Source organism: Suricata suricatta, chromosome 5 (genome assembly GCF_006229205.1).
Source record: "Suricata suricatta isolate VVHF042 chromosome 5, meerkat_22Aug2017_6uvM2_HiC, whole genome shotgun sequence".
Taxonomy (NCBI): domain Eukaryota; kingdom Metazoa; phylum Chordata; class Mammalia; order Carnivora; family Herpestidae; genus Suricata; species Suricata suricatta.
In genome coordinates, this window is record NC_043704.1 from 13,822,990 (window position 1) to 13,842,530 (window position 19,541).

Consider the following 19,541-nt stretch of genomic DNA (forward strand, 5'->3'; position numbering starts at 1 on the left):
TGCTTGCCTTTTTGAAATTGGTTTGTCACGTAAAATTTCCTCTGGTTGGAGAATGTGTCCCCGTAAAATCTCTATTCTGAAAAATTTGTTCCGGTTGTCTTTTAAAAAATTACTGCCAGGTTAATTATCGCTATTTATAAATGTTTCACAGATGAAATAGATGATTAAAGAGCCTCTGTAGACTATGTCATTCCATCAGCTTATCCACACAGTTGAGCTTGCTGATTACATTATCAAAATCTCATATAACCTTACATATGATTTGGCTACTTCACATGTCTGATTCAGAGAGAAAGGCATATGACAACAATGTATCATCAAGAAAAATAATGTATTTAGTGTCCATTTGAAGTTTGTAGTCCATTTAAAACAAAATCAGGAATGTTGCTCATCAAGAACCCATACGGAAAGGTCTACCTCAACTACCCTAGAGTTTTGCTGGGTGAGTTTTGCTGGGTGAGTATAACAAAGCGGAGCGGGGAAGAGAGTTAAAGCTGTGGCCGGGGCGGGGCTGTAATCTTGCCCCAGGAAATCCAGCCTCAATAAGGAGGGAAACAAAGGCAGGAGGAAGAGAATGGACAGTGAACAGTGACAAGCAGACAGGAAGGACAGAAGTGTTACTGTTCTGGAAGCCACCCAGTAACTTCCCAGTGACTTGGAGAAGGTCCAAGGTGCAATCATTATGGTAGCAAGCTAAAGTCGAGTGATGGAGAGGAGAATTAAGCTGAGGGGGTTAGAGAACTAACTCCGAGTAGAATGATGCGCCACTAAGAATTAAGTGATTAAGTGTTAAGATTATAAGTGATTATTTTCTTTCTTTTGTTCTGTATTTCCTGAGTTTCTAAATGGGCACATAGTACTTTTTAATTAGAGAAAGATTATTTTTTAAAGTCCACTTAATTTTTTAAAGGTTCATTTTAAAAAAACTTTTTAGTGTTTATTTATTTTTGAGAGAGAGAGCGCATGAGTGGGGAAGGAGCAGAGAGAGGGAGACAGAATCCAATCTGAAGCAGGCTCCAGGCTCCGAGTTGTCGCAGGGTTCGAACCCATGAACCGCGAGATCATGACCTGAGCCAAAGTTGGTTGCGTAATCCACTGAGCCACCCAGGTGTCCCAAAAGTCCACTTAATTTTTGAATTGGAATCTTGATTTGGTTCTTCCCTTTGTAATTATACTGCAAGGTTACCTGTTTATTATACACCTTGCTGCCCTCTAGTTACACTCAGTAACACAGAAGAAACATTGCCTTTTATACCTAGAAAAGATACTTGTAACACTGTTGTTTTAATAATGTATCTTCTTTTCACTCCAGGACACACAGCAATCCGTGAATGATCCTGAGCTAACAGAAATGAATGAGTTGTTTCAGAGGCTGCATTACTATTTTTGCTTTGGCATTGGCAATATAGTTTTTAGATGCATTCATAAAGCATCCACTATGAATGTAATATAAATACCATATCTGTACCTATGACTACAAAATTACACTTTTTCACAGAGTCACACTAGAAATGTAAAATACTGGGGCATCTGGCTGGCTCAGTCAGGAGAGCATGTGACTCTTGATCTCAGGGTTGTGAATTCAAGTCCCATGCTGGGTGTAGAAGTTACTTTAAAAAAAAGAAAGAAAAGAAATGCAAAATACTGACCTGGAGAAAATGATTTCAACTGCTCCTCATTGTCACATGAAATATTCTAAGAAAAGATTGGTCAAGGAGACATCCCGAGGCTAGTAATTGTAATCTTGAATGAAAACATTCTGCCTCAATCCTAGAAATTCTTAAATATTTAGTGATGATGGAGATATCTAAATGGGTTTTGACACATGGGAATTAATGAGTCAAATTAAAATTCATATCATTTTTATTTATGCTTAAGATGTAGTGTCCTATTGATTTATTCATAATATTAACTGCAATTAGTAATTAATTTTTATTCACTTGTTTGTCTCCAGCACTTGACTACAGGGCTGGAGGGAAAAAGGACATATCTATCTTGTTCACTCTTGTGTTTCTATTGCTTCACACAATGCCTAGAACAAAGCAGATGTTCCAATAAGTTGTGCTGAATAAATGGATAATAATAGAATTACTTGGATTAAATAGCAGATGTATTTTTAAAATACTGAATAAGCTCAATATTTCCATGCAAGAAAATAAAATATTGTTTACTTTTATTATGACACTCTAAATTTGGATGAAACAAAATTTCACTTTCTTTTTGTTGAAGAAACCATCATTCCAGAAAACAAAAGTATAAGCCATAACAGCTGAATTTTCAAACATTCTAAAAAGCTGACTGTCTGTCCATTGAAAATTCTAATGTGGCCAAAAAAATTTTTTTGCGAATCTTTTAACTGGAATCCATCGATAATAATGGCTTGAAAGGAAAGATAATCTTATGCAAGTAGATACAATGACTAAATTTCAATAGAAGTTTGAGGCAAAGAATTGAGAAATTTTCTAACATTTTTAATAGGATCATTCACATGCTCTGGCTGGAATACGGTTTCCCTGTACTTGTAATAACTATATGCCTGCAAGATAAAGGGCTTTCTTCACATTTGCTTGTAACTTAAATGCCAATGAACATACCTGTATGGATATCTTGACAAAAGAAAAAAAAGAAAGAAAACTCTCTAAAAAAAAACTACAGTAAAGCTAAAGAATTATTAAGATGGTAAACATTAAAAAAAACACACTTGTATAAATTGCACAGATAAAATTAACATTGCTACACAATTAAAGTGTTAGTTATTTTGTTAGAATTCTTTGGTCCTAAGTGTTCTTCCATTCTAACTAATGGAAACAAACATGAATTATTTCAAGCAAACACACACACAAACAATAAAACATCCTCAACAGCAACAAAACCAAAAAGAAATTTACTCTAAGGATTCCGGGGGCATCTCCAGGAGCCTACAGACAGGAGTGCTGTCCTGCTTCAAGAGCATTGAGGACAAGAACCAGGAAAGACATAATTATGGATCGCGCTTGCTATTTTGTCTTCTACTTTCTAGCACATCCTTCTTTCCTGCTACACACACTAGTTTTCACAGCTTTTGAACTGACATGGTAATTTAAGGCTTTCTTGGGCTCTTGAGTTCATTGCAATTCCAGTCACAGACAAGCACTCATTGTCTGGGTTTCAAGTGCAAAAGCTTGGGAGAATCTGATTGGCCCACCTTGGATCAGGTGCCCATCCTTTGCCCAGGCTCCCGGCCTTCCCTGGGTGGGGAGTGCCTTTCTCCCGACAGGAAGCAGTTCCCAAAGGCTGATGGGAACTTACTGCTTTAAGAATTCATTTACCTAGTAATTTGTAACAAATGTATTGCAATCTTGTTTTGAGAGTAAAGGGATATAAGCTATAGAAAATGTTAATTTATATCAATAGGATAAATATTTATCACTAATTAAATACACAGATGTTTTGTACCATTCAGCCAACAAATATTCATTGCCTATTGCGTGCCAGGGCTACTATAGGCCCTGTGAAGAAAGCAGAGAACAAAACATAAACTCTCTTCTCTTCTGAAGCTTACATTTCACTTTAGTTAACACAGAACTGCCTTCAGCAAGGAAAGCTTAAAAGATATTTAAATCATGAAGTGATTTTTCCAAAAGAGAATTATTGAGTTATAGTTTTGGAAAGAAAAGAAAAATTCCTAAATTAAGCATTGCTAGACTATGAGATTTTACCCACCAAATAAAATTTTTAGATAAAACAAAAAAATTAGTGTTCACTACTTTTTAACTGTCTAATAAAGAATGCAAAAACAAACACATAGGTTTTCATTTACCATCATAGTTTCATAGGAGGAAAGAGATTTTAGTATCTTTTAAAAAAATGTTTATTCATTTTTAGAGAGACAGAGTGTGAGCAGGGAAGTGGCAGAGAGAGATATACACACAGAATTGGAAGCAGGCAACAGGCTCTGAGCTGTCAGCACAAAGCCCGATGCAGGGCTTGAACCCACGAGCCGTGAGATTGTGACCTGAGCTGAAGTCTGACACTTAACTGACTGAGCCGCCCAGGCACCCTGAGATTTTAGTACCCTAACGTGGAAAAAGAAAGACGATCTCAGAATAAAGGACCATTTTTTCCCCAAGAAGACATCTGGATACTCTACACAGACAGACTGTTCTTCTCATTTGGCAGCTCACTTGGGAAAACTTTTCACAGGTTCACAGACCTGCATTTCGTAACCACTGTTCAAGACTACAGCATCTAATACTGAGTCAGCAAAGAACACAAAACTGGTTTGCCTATTTTGTCCGAATTTATGGGTCAATTAATCCATGCAAAGTCACAATTCGGTGGTGGTGGAGGAATCAATCAGAATTATTGCTTGGAAAGATGACCTTTTAAAAAAAGAACAGAACTAACTTATTGATTCAAACAAAAGGACTATGTAACAATTTTAAGTAAGCGGTCTTTGTTTCCCCAGAATACTAAAGACATTCCAATATGAAATGGTGATGACACGTATATTCAATAAACCAATTAGTTTAACACTTAGAGCACAGAAGCATTTTATAAAAGTATGACTTTTGGGTATCATACTGGCTGACAGGCAGCCAGAGCAAGCTATTCAGTTTCAGGAATTTAATTCCCACAATTCTATAACCTCTGTAGAAGGACCTTTGGCTTGCTTGGGCAGCAAAATAACTTTTAAGTGTTGAACTTTGCCCTTTAATTATCTGAATAGGTAGACTGTCAAAGTTATACATTAAATACATTCTTTGTCTATTACTATCTTGGCTCATGTTAAAATGACAAGTGTTCTCCCCATGGTTCTCCATATTCAACCACCACATTTACAGTGGAAGATCTTCTTGAAGTTTTAAGCCAAGGCATTAACACATTGTGCTCTGAACTTCATGTCTGCTACCTTTACCCTAATCATATTACTGCAAATCTGTCTCTTGGCTCCGGTGTCTGGAGGCTGATTAGGCACAATTTGAATCTTCTGTGATGGGAACTGGGGTTCAGTTTCACCGGTAAAACACTCTGTTGGAATCAGAACATAAATCAATGCTGAGAAGCCAGAATATAAGAACTTAGAGTAAAGCAAGCAGAAAGGGAGCCAGCTGTTACTAACTTTTCCTATTAACTGGAAGAAAACATTACCGAGGATGCTCTTAGCCTAAATCATCTTTCCAGTTTCCAAAAGAGGGTCCTGGCTGGGCAGATCTCAAATCCAATCAAAGAAAACAAGAGAAAAGAGGCAGATGTGCCTGACAGAAATTCTTGGTGAGCTTGGGACATTCTGCTTCAACCTGGAACTTAAATCTCCAGTGAAGTTTTGACAAGATGTTGCAGGCAAATAGGTCTTCTCCTATTTGCTGGTAAGAGTACAAACTGGCACAGATTCTACAAGGAGCAATTTAGAATTAGCAAAATTACTAATGCACACCTTTGGATCTAGCGATTCCAATTCTAGTTCATTCTCCAGAGGAGACCATTTTTTTTTTTCTCACGCTTTTCATCGCGTCTTTGATGACTATAGCAAGAGTGGAAATAACCTTAATATCAATTTTTATGGTGCTGGTTTAATACACCACGGTACATTCCAACCACAGATCGCTATGCAGCTGGGTAAAAGAAAAGCCAACACTTTATATACAGACACAACCAACTGCCAATTTATGTCAGGCGAAACATAGAGTTTACACGGTGTAAACAGGAGAATTCACAAAAATATACATATTTACTTTTCTCTCCATATAAATCTCAGGAGGATCATGAGAAACTTTTTTCTTTTATAGTTTATTGTCAAGTTGGCTTCCATACAACACCCAGTGCTCATCCCAACAAGTGCCCTCCTCCATGCCCATCACCCCCCTTCCCCTCTCCCCCACCCCCATCAGCAGCCCTCAGTTTGTTCTCATGAGAAACTTTTAACTGCTGCCACACTGCAAAGCTTCTAGAGAGAGGTGGGTTTTTTGCACCATGCAAATGCCCTTTGTTGCCTTTTGTATTTTGAGACATGAAAAGGAATTCACATACACGCGCACACGGGAAGGAAAAGGCCTCACGTCTGCTGACAGGAAAGCCTGCGAGTTCAGCCTCCCAGTCCAGGACCCTGATGGGGCCATGCCAGTTGAGACTGTTACCTTTGTGACGCAAGTCTTAAATGTGTCACAACCATCCCTGCTCCGGCAAGTCAACTTGCCTTCCGTTTCTGAAATTAGCTATGTTTCAGGACTGCTCATACACTTGGCATTCTTTCAAAAGCACTAAAACACGTTTGCCTCCGGTGTAATAAAGGGGCTAAAATACCACGTCAGGAAACAATTTATCATAAATGAAATTCAATGCTTTTGTAAGGGCTCTGTAGCTACAAAGCTGTAGAAATACGAATGTAACTCAATAGTAACAATTACCATACCACATCACAGCTCAATTCCTGGGTTGGGGAAGACAGTCTGACCCCTGGAACCTTACTTTCCCCCTCAAAACCTGGTTTCTTTTCTGGCTCCGCCCCCTCCCCTCCCCTCTCCTCCCCTCCCCTCCCCTCTCCTCCCCTCCCTTCTCTACCCCCTCCCCCTCCAGCCTCTTCTCTTCTATTTGCCCCTCCCACCGCTTGGCGGGAGGTTTCGTCGCGTGACCACTATGCGTAAGTGGTAAGTGTGGAAGGCGCACTGCAGCACCGTCGCCCGAGCTTACCCTGGCCTCTCGTCTCTATGATCCTCTTTGTGACCCATCGGGTAGCACCCAAGCCCCAGAGTTCCGTGCCAACAGTCCTCCACGCCGACAGAGGACAGTGCAAAAAGGCGACGTTCTCGCGAGAGACGCGGAGATCTCTCCACGTAGTGAGAGGGCGAACGCATGCGCGCTCGGTGGTGCGCGGTAGAACGAGGGAAGACTGGACCCGGCCGGAGCCCCGGAGAGCGCGCGTGCGCCGTCGCGAGCTCGGAGCTGCCGGGGCAGCCGTGTGGGACCGGGTGTGAGACCGCCGTGCGAGCCGCGGGAATGTTCCGAAAGGCCCGGCGAGTGAACGTGCGCAAGCGGAATGACTCGGAGGAGGAGGAGCGAGAGCGCGATGAGGAGCAGGAGCCGCCGCCGCTGCTGCCGCCGCCGGGCAGCGGCGAGGAACCGGGCTCTGGCAGCGGCGGGGACAGGGCCCCTGGGGGGGAGTCGCTGCAGGGCCCGGGGCTGCCGCCGCCTACCGCGCTGACCCCGGGCTCCGGGGCTGAGGCCGGGGGCTGCTTCCCGGGCGGCGCGGAGCCCGGCAACGGGTTGAAGCCGCGCAAGAGGCCGCGAGAGAACAAAGAGGTGCCTCGGGCCAGCCTGCTCAGCTTCCAGGACGAGGAGGAAGGTAGGTAACCGCCGCGCTCCGCGCCCCAGACTCGCATCCCTACCCGAGACCCCCACCTTTAGTCCCCGCGGTCCGCGGACGTCCGGCCCCCGCAGCCCGGAACCGAGCCCCTTCGCGCCCGACCTGCTGCACATCTTTCTCCGCCTCCGGCCTTCTGCTCCCGGCGGAGGACGCGTTCCCGCGCCGCCGCCAGCCTTTTCTTAACAACCGCCTCCTCCTTGCCGCCCTCCTGTGCATTTCCTCCTCTTAGGGGCGGGAGCACAGTTCAGTCTTTCCGAGTTTTTCAAGTGGAAATTCAGTGCCCCCTGTCCTCGCGGGTGTGTTTCAGGGAGAACTTGAATTTGGTCCCCTGTCTGCTCCGTGCACGGTCCCTGTGCTCACGTCTCTTGGGGGATCTGTCCAGATACCGGGGACTAGGAAGGCTGGGTTAGTATGGGGTCCTACTCTGGGAACAGAATCCCGGAGTTGAAGCGTCGGTTCCGAGTGTCCTTGGGCCAGTCCCTTGCAATCGCCGAACCTCTGTTAACCCGTGAAAATCAGTAGGGGTACAGATGTCCGGCTTTCTTCTCATTGCTTTTTGGACAGAGAAGAGACACGGTGTAATAGTAATTTGAGGCCATTTATCCATTCGGGTGTGAGAAGCCAGGTTGCCGTGGATTTAGATTTCGGATCATAGATGAGCCTAAAATCCGACATCCCAGGCAGTTGAGTGTGTGTTTATGAAAGCTAATTTTAAGTGCAGGTTATGGACAAAAGACTTAACTTGTAGATACCTTACTGCATCTTGATACAAGGTGCTTTCATCTTTCCAGGAAGTTAGGCTGTTGGTCTTTGGCCCTGTCGGTTATTATTTTGTTTGAGAGGACTACAGCCAGATTTTTTCTTAATGCAGAAACTATTTGGCAAAGTGTTTGCGTTTGACTTTAAAGTCTTCAAATCGGAGACAGTGGATACCTACCAAAACTTATTTTTGAAAAGTGCCATCTTTGCTCTCAGTTTAGTCTTGAAATCTGTCAGTTTGTGGTGAATATAGATTTACTCAGATTTGACAGCTCTGTTACCCAGAACCTTTTGATTTTGGATGTTTTGTTTCAGTTATGTTAATGCAGTAACTAAGGCCTTTTTCAGTGATTTTATTTTCCTCCTGGGATAGAGGACTTAAAAAAGGATATATGAAAATTTTGTGCAGCTCCATATGTTATGCCTTTTAAAAAGTCTCAGATTTGCGTTGTGTGAGGTTAGTTCATGAAGCGGACTTCCGTTTTTGAGAGCCAGTCACAGATTTGGAATAACTTAAAATTCTGTAATGATTTGGGGTGTATGAGTTTCTATTTAGAGGACTGCAGAAAGCACATAAGATCATGTGGAAGTTGGAAGATACTGTCTGAAAATGGTTGCTACAGACTTTGTTTAATTTCTTTTTTAAGAAAATGAAGAAGTTTTCAAAGTGAAGAAATCAAGTTACAGCAAAAAGATAGTAAAATTGCTTAAGAAAGAATATAAAGAAGATCTTGAAAAATCGAAGATCAAAACAGAACTCAACTCATCAGCTGACAGTAAGTACCAAACTAATAGTATTGGGTTCTTTTGAGAGAACAAAATGAAAGCTCTTTCTCACAGGGATTGAACGGATTTACTGTATGTATATCGTGAACTTGCTCAGTTGATTCTGTTGTTGTCAAGGGTCCAAGGTGGATATCGATACAGTTCTGTTGTTTAATTCTTAACACAGTTGCACTGTAAATGCGTTTTTTAAGAAGACCGAATCATTGCCACTAAAATATTTCAGTTGCAGTGCCTAAATCCTCTCCCAGTTTTTCTGCTGGTCTTCAGACTGTTACGGACCAGAGAAAGGAAGTTTCCCATTTAAACCCGAGGCACGGGTTTATTCGTGTTTGAGATAGTACTATGCACATTCCTGTATTGGCGTTTTATGGAAACAGGTGTTCATTTTCTTTGGTGGTATTTCCACAGTTGGTTTAATTCTTGGAGACTTTTTGGGAATGCCCTCATTGTACTGTTGGTAATACTTTCTCGTGTAGCAGCTTTATCCGATACCTGCATGCAGACTTCTCCCTGTGAGGCCCCTGCCTATACCGTATAGGCAGCTCTCCTGTCGTTTTACAACCGAAGCTTAAAAATGTTAAGCAGTTAATTTGTCTTGAGGAAAGTAGGTCCATTATAGTTTGCTGTGGTCCTGAGTTATTCTGATGCAAAGCCTTAGGGAAATCATTTTATTCTGTGGAATTAAAGGTAGAATTATTAGTTCATGGGTTCTCAGCCACAAGCTTAGTGTGAAAAAGTATGTCAGTATATCTAAAATGTACAGTCTGATTTTGGAGACAGCATCGCTTAAATGTATAATTGGACCCCCATTGTTTAGCAAAACATTCAATGAGTGGTTTTAAGGGTTAACTGCACTTTCTTTTTAGAGGTGGGGAAGGAATGCTTCATAGATAAAGTGGAGTATGAAGCTGGTTTTCTTATAATTTAAATTCCAAAAGGTGGGGGAGGGAAAATATGGGTGTATTATCAAAGATTAAAGTGCGTTAAGGCAAGACCAAGTACACCTGTCAAGAGATGATTTGTAGAGGAAGTAGAGGGTTAGGGGGAAAGGTGCATTGTTGCCAGATTGTGAACGATGTTTAGTGTCCGGTAAGGGGTTTAGCGTTGCTTTGTTTGGTGGCTTGCCAACACGATGACATGATAAATGCCTTTTGAAACCTCAGCCAGGTATTAGCATGCAGAATGGATTGGCACAAGGAGAGTTCGGAGGCCTGAAGTTCAAGGGCCAGCTTTGATCCATTAATGGTGGGTTTAAAAAGGTCTCAGTTGAGCAAGACTGCGACTTTTCCTGACTCAGTGGAAAAATGTGAATGAGTTAAAATTGTTTTGCTGTGGGCGTGGGAGAAGAACTGGGAAGAAAGGATTATTTGAGAAATGTTCATTCCAAGGGAAGGATTGGTAGCCTTGATTTTTGCTTTAGATATTGGGTTTAAAAGAAATATTAAATTCGAGCTTTTGTGGCATGGTGACCGAGAATAATTCCATATTTTATACAGAAATAGGGAGCACAGGTGGGAGGAGGAGTATTTTTAGGGGAACCAATTATGTTGGAGTCTAGGAAACTCTTTCCCCCAGATCTCTTGAGAACCAGCCGTGTGCAGTGAAGTAGTGCAAGAAAGGCCAGGAGAAGTGAGAAAGGACCATTTACTGTTGGATTTAGAAATTAAAGCAAGGCTGAGATTTATGAGGCCATCTCCTGTGACCTGTCTTCCACTTTCACATAACTGATTTTGTGCTTGCCAGATGACTTCATTAATGTCCTCCCTAAAGGTAGAGCCTGTGTGTTACAGATGGTCATCCTTACCCCTGAACTGGTGGCGTTGTGGGGCTCTTTCATTAATCAGCTCACAATCCCCGAACTCTTCCCAGCGCAACTCTCCTTAGGCAGAGGTGCATTAATCTCTCAAAATCAAGGTGCTGTCAACTTAGAAGACCGATTTTTGTGGTAGCCCTAAAATAATGGGTTTGCCTTTAAACTTGATTTTGCGTGAAAATAGCCAGTGAACAGTTGGACATATCAGTTTAGGTATGGTGCTAATTGAGGTGTTTACTAAAACCAAAAATAAATGGAATTGATGAGGGATCAGCAGAAAGGAAAAATTTCTGAGGACCGAAGACTTCTAGCTGTAATAAGTGTACACATAGAGAAGAGAATTTACTAAAGAGAATCATAAAGGCCAAAGGAGAAGAGCCAGGGAAATTTCCATATGAGGGTGCTCGGTTATATGAAATAGTGCCAGAAAGGTCAAGAAAAGAAAGGCCCAAGGAGTAGCCGTTGACCGGGTTGCTGTTTTCTTTCTGGAGGAGGGTCTCTGGCAAGGGAGACAAGTCCATTAGCCAAACTTTGCGTCTGTTTGGATGAAGATCCCTCTTTTGCTAACTTGCTCAACGACACTGTGTGAATGAGTTGCAGATGCAGCTGTTGGGTTAGCAGGTATGGGCACTTGGAACGAGAGAAAGCAAAGGCCATTCACCTAGGTGGAGGCACACAGTTGGTGACAAAGTAGGAGGTGCAGGTCCACATTGGTTTCTGAAAGCTTGGCAGAGAAAGAAGTAAAGAACAGTAGCTAGAGAGGTCATGGTGATCAAGGACAAGTTCTTTTGATAAACGAGAAACCTGTGTCTGTAGGTAGAAGAAAGGAGAGGGAGAGCTGGGTCAAGTTCAAGGTAAAGAGAACATTTGTGAGAGCGAGTTTCCTAATGTGATAGTAGAAAAAATTGAGAGTACTAAAGGAGCCTAGAAGAAGGTTATTTGGCATCTCTTTTTTATAAAGGCATCTGGAAGGATAATACGCACCCACTAACAAAAATCCCACAGTCGCCGTATTTTGCGCTTGTGTGTGTGTTCAATTGTAAGGTGTATTTGCTCTGTCTTTTGGAATCTGCAGAAATCATTATCTCAATGTACCTGATCTAGTAGACGTTTTGGTTCTAGTAAAAGCCACTGGTTTGGTGCGGGTTTAGAGTAGAACGAAAATTGGGTGGTGTTTGACTCCATCCAACCATGTCCATCTGATACAGTGAGCTTGTAATCTGTAGCATCAGGATGCACCTCAGAAGAAAGGCTGTGGCCAGTGAGGTAGGATGGCGAATGAAAAAACTAAAGAGCCTTAAATAATGAGCTACTTTTTAGTCAAGTTAGAAGTGTGTGTATGAGGGAGTGCTATTCCTGAGATTCTTATTTAGGGGAGTAGAATATGGCTTGAGAAGAATAGAGAATTTTTGAACAGTTTTTGGGAGGGAGACATGCTAGGGAAACAATACAAACGTATCCTATTTAGAATAAACTTTTGCTATTTCATTAGTCAGTGTGCCTCCTGTGTGCCAGGTTCTGTGCTTTACATTAAAACTGAACACTTTGACTTCCGTGATTTTTGCTGGGACTGATGGTGCAGTAGGGCTGTTTAGTTACAAGCAGAGTAAACCTCTGTGAAGATGTGCATGGTGCGTGGTGCCTCTTCGAAAGCAGTGGCAAGAAGCGGTCTTGCAGCTGGTCTGACGTGTGGCCTGAGAATTAGACTGAATTAGAGAGCGCTTCCCTCTGTCCATATGGCAGAATGTGGCCACTCTGCAGCTCCCTTCCTGGTTTCTGTGTGGTGGTTTTTAACGCTACCCAGTCTCTGACTTGGTCTGCGTCTCAGTTCCAGATTCCCAGACGGAGAATAAGGTTGTCTCTGCTTAGATCACAGATCTGCTCTTGAACGTGCAGTCATGGCAGTAGGGTGACAGTTGTAAATATGTGTAAATACGACTTTTGGGTCTCACCCCTTCCAGGAATGGGTGCCAGATAGTTACGAACTAAGAAGATAATCCTAATGTATTCATTACTGAGAGGATTATTTGGTCCATAAGCGTTTGTTCTTAGAAAGCTGCCTTAAATGGGTTTGGGATTTAGTGAAATAATGTTTTAAAGAGGTATGAGCAGTAACCAATGGGAATTTTGAGGAAGAAATAGTTAATTTTGATAAGTTAGTAAATTTTTGATGAAATTAACTCAAGATAGAATTGAGTCGGGTCTCCAGTGTATCCCTGTGGCTCCTATATTGTTTTTACTTCCCAGTTACTGCCTACTGATTGTTGGATATTTCATTTTCATACAGTCAGTGGTTTGTTTTCTATAAACAAGTGAAACAGCCCAACCTCTAACAAAATGAGCCTATAAAGACGAGTAAAAGTGCCTTCTTAATTTATGCATTTTATTTAAAATTTTAATTACTTTTTTCGAAAACTTAGACGAGCCCCCTTTGGACAAAACAGGACACGTTAAGGATGCCACTCAAGAAGATGGAGTTATCATCAGTGAACACGGGGAAGATGAGATGGACATGGAAAGTGAGAAGGAGGAAGAAAAGCCAAAAGCCGGTGGAACTTTTTCAAATGCTTTATCTTCTTTGAATGTTCTCCGTCCAGGTGTGTACTTGCAGATACTTCTTAGAAATGAAGGAAGCCCTCAAGAATGGGCCATGCTTCGGGGTGCCTGAGTGAGTCAGTGGGGTAAGCCACTGACTTCAGCTCAGGTCATGATCTCATGGTGCATGGGTTCGACCCCGTGTCAGGCTCTGTGCTGACAGCTCCGAGCCTGGAGCCTGTTTCTGATTCTGTGTCTTCCTCTCTCTCTCTGGCCCTCCCCCGCAACACGCTCCCCTGTCTGTCTCTTAAGAATAAAAATAAAAAACAGTAAAAAAAAAAAAAAAAAAAGAATGGGCTGTGCGCGAAGATGGTTAAGGAAGGAGGTAGCTGAGTGGTGCTTCTTATGACATCCCTGTTTGTGGCCAAGGCGTTTCCTTTTGCAAATAAAGTCAGAGAAGTAGAAACTTGCTAATTTTTCAGGTTCACCGTCAGGCACTTTTGTTATCCGAAGCCAATGTGGGACTTCAAGTAAATGGTTAAATGGTACTAAAGTGTGTGTCTGTCTCTCTCTTTCTCTCTCTCTCTCTCTCATTACTGTATTTCAGATTAAGGCTTTAATTTTTTTAGAAGTGCTACCAAAAGCAAAACTAATTGCAGTTAGTTTTATGCCCACACTTTCTTCCTTTTTACTTTTTTGTAGGAAATTGTTGGCAAATCTGTTTCCTGAGTAGTCGGCTTTTGAGTAAATAAATGCTTAGAAAAAATGTCTAGCAGGAGAGAAACAGCTTAGTAACTTAAGGTACATTTACATGATGGGATGTTACATAGCTATTAAAATAACATTAGGTAGCAAGGCATTAATTTTTACTGTAGGTGAAAGGTTAGGTAGTGGATTATGGTTTATCTGTTCAGTGAATATTGTTAAGCCGTTAAAAATTACACTTATGCCAAACAGCAATGTGGAAAGACACTGTGTTTTAACATGAAAAAAAATTAAGTAAAGCATTATCTATTCGATATTTTTACAGGTGAATTGAAAACTATATTCAGGAGAAATATATTATAAATCTAATAGTTTTTTTAAGGTGAGCTTGTGGGGATCTTTTTAAAATTATCTGCTTTCCATACAACACCCAGTGCTCATCCCAACAAGTGCCCTCCTCAAGGCCCAGCACCAACAAATTTGACAGTAAACTATATTGTAAACTATATGTGTATATATTTAAAGATGGATAGGTAGAATGGTTATCTGTGTATATGTGCAAATTCACTTTGAAGTCTTTCTGAAATAAAGTAGTATATAAATAAGAAAAAAATTATCTGCTTTCTATCTTAGTAATATGATTTGGTTTGTTTTTCCTTATTTCTTAAAAATGAAAAAAAAATTACAGTTAAAGCCACTGTGGTGGATCCCCCTCCATACTTATTGCCTTTATATTTATATATATTTTTAGTGACTTTAGGGTTCCATTTAAGCTAATTAAAAATAAGTCAGTTGGGTTACAGGCACAGTTGGCGAGAGGGTATTGGCAACTAATGTTAGAACATCACTACAACCTGGCTCTCTTGGTGAGGTTATTTTACTATTCATATTTTCAAGAAAATATACCCTAATACCGCCATATTTGATAATCCTTACCACTTGTTTGCAGGAGAAATTCCAGATGCAGCTTTTATACATGCTGCAAGGAAAAAGCGTCAGATGGCCCGAGAATTAGGAGATTTCACTCCTCATGACAGCGAGCCTGGGAAAGGCCGCCTTGTTAGAGAAGACGAGAACGATGCCAGCGATGATGAAGATGATGATGAGAAACGTCGCATAGTTTTTTCTGTGAAAGAAAAGTCACAGAGACAAAAAATTGCCGAGGAAATAGGTAACCTGACTTAAACAGGATAGTAAGCTTGTTGGATTAGTATGAAATATGATTTGATACTATATTCACATTGGAAGTAGCCACATTTACTTAAGTATGCTTAGCGTTTGAGGACTATTTCTGCTTGGGTACCAGTGTCTTAGTGGAATTTTTTGAAAACTTTGGCATGACTATGAAAGCTCATGTATAATTGAGCATGTCCTGTGTGGCCACTATTGTGTTAAGCACTTTACATGAATACATATATATAGTCAACCGAGCATTCTTTAGAGACCTTTAGGTTTCGTTCTTCCCTTTGCTGATTTGATGTCAAGCTCACAGAGATGAGGAAACCTTCCTAAGGTGTAGCTACTACATAATGCCTTTCGCTTCAAGGGAGACTGTATAAGACAAGCAAGGGGTATCAAAAGAGCTAATACCAGTAGTTTTGCTTAATTTTTGTGAAGTATCAGGGTCGAATCTCCTCCCTCCCTGCTTTTCTGGGACTTAATTTTCCCCCACTGCTGTGGCTGCAGGCATTGAGGGGAGTGACGATGATGCTTTAGTAACTGGAGAACAAGATGAAGAGCTCAGCCGATGGGAACAGGAGCAGATAAGAAAAGGAATTAATATCCCTCAGGTAAGAACTAAAAGGTTAAACTTCAAAAACAGAAAGTAAACAAACATCCTTTTTTGTGAAATTAGAAACATTGCCTGTTGAATTGAGTCTTTGTCCTTTATCCAACTGACATGATGGAGAAAATTATGTGAAGTTACATTTTCGATAAGCTTTTAGAAGAAACTGTTACCCTTTGCTACTTAACGGTCAGAGCGATGGAAACATTTCTAGTGTCTTAGATTAGTGTTTGTCCGAGTGCTCCTTCAACCGGCAGCATCAGTGGCAGCTGGGGGCTTGTTAGAAATGCGAAATCTCACCCTCTTGAGATCTAGTGGATGAGAAGCTGGGTGGGGGGCAGCGGCCACTCTTGGGTCATCCTGGTGCACTTGGAATTTGAGAACCACTGTAAAATCTTTCTTTCCTGTATAGCTTATTGTTTCCGACTTTAAAAATTATTTTGTGGAAAATGGATTTCTCTGTAATGTGAAAACTTACTCAAAAACTTAGATGAAAAATCCCTTCCTCAGTAGTTACAACAACAGTTTCAGTGAATTAAGTAGTACAGTGAAAGTATCCATAAATGTAAACTATTTTTGTTACTAGTGTTTTGTCTGCTTTCAAGTTATGTTAAGAAAATAGGGCATTTGGATGGCAGTTTCTAGTCTCTGCTTGTCTATTTTCTAACTATAACAAGTCATTTATTCTCTTCCATTGATAATACGGTGGCCTTGGATTATTTTTTTATGTCCCTTCCAACCCAAACTTCTTTGATATTCGGATTTCTTGAAAATCATTAGAAATGAATTCAGTAATCCCATAAGAGTTGGAATGTTTATCCTGTCCTACTTTTACTTGATTTTGAAGAACTTTGCAATTATTTATTTCAATTAACATACTGTTTGGAAAATGGTATATAATTTATGCTGTTTGTTTTTTCTTTTTACTCTCAAAGTTATGATTAACTGCTGGTTTTCATATGTATCCCATTTCTTTCCTAGGTTCAAGCAAGCCAGCCCACCGAAGTGAGCATGTACTACCAGAACAGCTACCAGACTATACCTTATGGTTCATCCTATGGCATTCCTTACAGTTACACTGCCTATGGATCATCTGATGCCAAATCTCAAAAAACAGATAATACAGTCCCTTTCAAAACTCCCAGTAATGAGATGACTCCCGTTACTATTGATTTGGTAAAGAAACAGCTTAAAGACAGGTAGGGCAGATCAACTTCTTAAAGACCTGTCCTAGCTTTCTGTTCCCTCAGGCAACATGTAGTCTGGGGTAGCAGATGCAGAATGTCGGCAAAGAAGATTCACGGGCCCACCTTCAAAAGCTAAACAGAAGATGACTTCCTACTTTGTTCTGCTCCCTTCTTGGATTACTTCTGTGGAAGCCTCGAAAAGTTATAAAAAATGCCACTCCATGATCTTGTTGAAGACAGTTCTGAGTTTGTACCTCTTGGACTCTGAAAAAGTGTAGTCAAGATATGGGGGGAAAAGCGAAACAGATTTTGATAAGCCCACCAAGTAACTTTATATGAAGTCTGTAAACTGCCTTTTTATTTTTGTTTTTGTTTTTGTTTTTTTATTTTTTTTGAGAAAAAAAGCAGTGCAGATGAAAAGATGCCACTCCAAGCATTTTTATATTTTAATAGTGGAACTAAATGCATTATTATAATATTGCAAGAGTCCTGACAGCATAGACTTTTGGATGTAAATGTGTTATATTTATCCTTTTGTGTTCTTAAGGTTGGACTCCATGAAAGAACTGCACAAAACAAATCGACAGCAGCATGAGAAACACCTGCAAAGCCAAGTGGACTCTACCAGGGCTATTGAGAGATTAGAAGGGTCTTCTGGGGGTATTGGTGAACGGTATAAATTTTTGCAAGAAATGCGAGGGTATGTCCAAGACTTGCTTGAGTGTTTCAGTGAAAAGGTAAGAATGCAAAAATATTAATCTCTTTGACTAAGGCAAAATTAGGGAGGTCTAAACAGCCTTGTAGAGATCATTTCTGTATTTCTCAGAAAATATCCACTGAGTTCAACTCTAGAAGTGAGGAAAAGCCATGCTTCATTTTCTTCACTTCATCAGCGGCATTCTGTCTTGGGGGCGGCATAATGGCTTTGTTGAAAACACACAAAAAAGATAAAGCATATTTAAATAAGACTTTGGCAAGTCCTCCTTAATACAGTGGTAGATTATTGGCCTGCCCTGAATTACTGGAATATGAGGGAGTCATCTGATGGAATTTTCTTTTGTATGATTCAGGTCTAAACATCTTTAAACTGTTTCTACAAGTTAATTCCAAATGTGCATAAAGTAGCAAAATTTTATTTATTTATTTTTTAACTATAAAAGTTGGTCACTATGGCTGCTGATAGTTTTCATCTAAATAAGCCTATGCTTCATCCATTTCAGAAACCATCCATTGGTCATAATTTCTTTGAAGGTCTCATTTCTTCTAAGTTGTTTTTTTTTTTAAGTATGCCAGTCACTTGGCATAGTTTTTTGCATACTATTGTACCATTTATTTGCACTTTTTAAATTCACTGCACACAGGATCCCCTTCTCCAACGAACTCTTAGTTGTTTTATTTTTAAGATAAATGTATTTAATGCATTGGTTTATAAGTATTTGTGGACTTTGTGTCTTTATCTCTAAAAAAATAAAGTCTTTGAATATCCTGTCTCTAAACTTTCAGGTGATCCAGGATTAGAAGGTGCAGTTTTCCCTTTTTCTTAGCTGTGTGGTTTAGCATAGAATCTAAGCATAACATGTTTAAAGGAGTATCTTAAGTTTTTTGTTATCTCTGTTGATTACTTCATTATGTCAAAGCCAAAGGTCACCAAAGTACATCTCTAGACTGTCTTCCTAATGGAACTTAAGGGCTCTAGTCAGTCTCTGATTGGATGCAGGATGAGAGCACTCACCGAGTCTTGTCTGTAGGATTTGTCATGTTTTTGTTTCTGAAGAAGCAGCTATAGTCTGAGCTAGGATATTCCTTGTGGCAGGTCACTGGTTTATAGCGACAAGTATGAAGGTGGGAAAGAAACATAGGTTTGACTCTGCGGGGGGTCTAGAGTCAAGGCGGGAAGTGGACACAGGTGTCAGAGCTGGTGGTTGTGTCCTTCCCACTGATAGAGCCAGTTTGAGCCCAGTGGCCATGATGGAAGCTGCTCTACTAACCATCTGTGACTAGAGGAAGGGTCGTTGTCCTACGCCACACTTTGTAAGTGAAGCTCATCCCTGGGGACTTTTTCTTGAAGTAATGGAATTTACTTCAGTAAACTTAAATACTTGTAACTGTAAGCTTCACTCTTACAAGTTGACAGCAATAGGATAAATTAGATGATACCATTTTTGAATTAAAGAGACTACTACTAGGACATCTAGTTCATAGAGTTTTCAATCGTTGACTATTTTAAAAACGGTTAGTAGGAGACTTTATTGATCCCAATTACTATGTTCCTAGAGAAGTTTACTTCAGAGTGTGCTGCTTGGTGTCAGAGTCACTTAGATCAGTGTCTTTGGAGAAGCTCTTAAATCTTCTATATTATACAGTGACTACGTTAAAACAATTTTTTTCACGTTTTATTTTTGAGAGAGAGAGCGAGCCTGAGTAGGGGAGGGGCAGAGAGAGAGGGAGATATGAAACAGCCTCTAGGCTCTGAGTTGTCAGCACAGAGCTGAACACAGAGCTTGAACCCACAAACTGTGAGATCATGGCCTGAGTTGAAGTTGGATGCTTTACCGACTAAGCCACCTAGGCGCCCCTACAGTGACTACAGTTATATTAAAACAGAGCTAGATAACCCTTTCTTTGAAA

At 40.7% G+C, this 19,541-nt stretch overlaps 1 protein-coding gene across 1 annotated transcript in view; it reads left to right on the forward strand.

Annotated features, from left to right (window-relative positions):
* Window positions 1-6,840: 6,840 nt before the first annotated feature.
* The window catches only part of PAXBP1 (PAX3 and PAX7 binding protein 1), a 33,850-nt gene continuing 21,149 nt past the window's right edge, over window positions 6,841-19,541 (forward strand). The window contains exons 1-7 of the mRNA XM_029939041.1: window positions 6,841-7,321; window positions 8,749-8,877; window positions 13,121-13,297; window positions 14,890-15,111; window positions 15,627-15,730; window positions 16,708-16,925; window positions 17,461-17,650. Coding sequence (XP_029794901.1) covers window positions 6,976-7,321; window positions 8,749-8,877; window positions 13,121-13,297; window positions 14,890-15,111; window positions 15,627-15,730; window positions 16,708-16,925; window positions 17,461-17,650 — 1,386 coding nt within the window. The 5' untranslated portion in view covers window positions 6,841-6,975. The remainder of the gene's footprint in view (window positions 7,322-8,748; window positions 8,878-13,120; window positions 13,298-14,889; window positions 15,112-15,626; window positions 15,731-16,707; window positions 16,926-17,460; window positions 17,651-19,541) is intronic.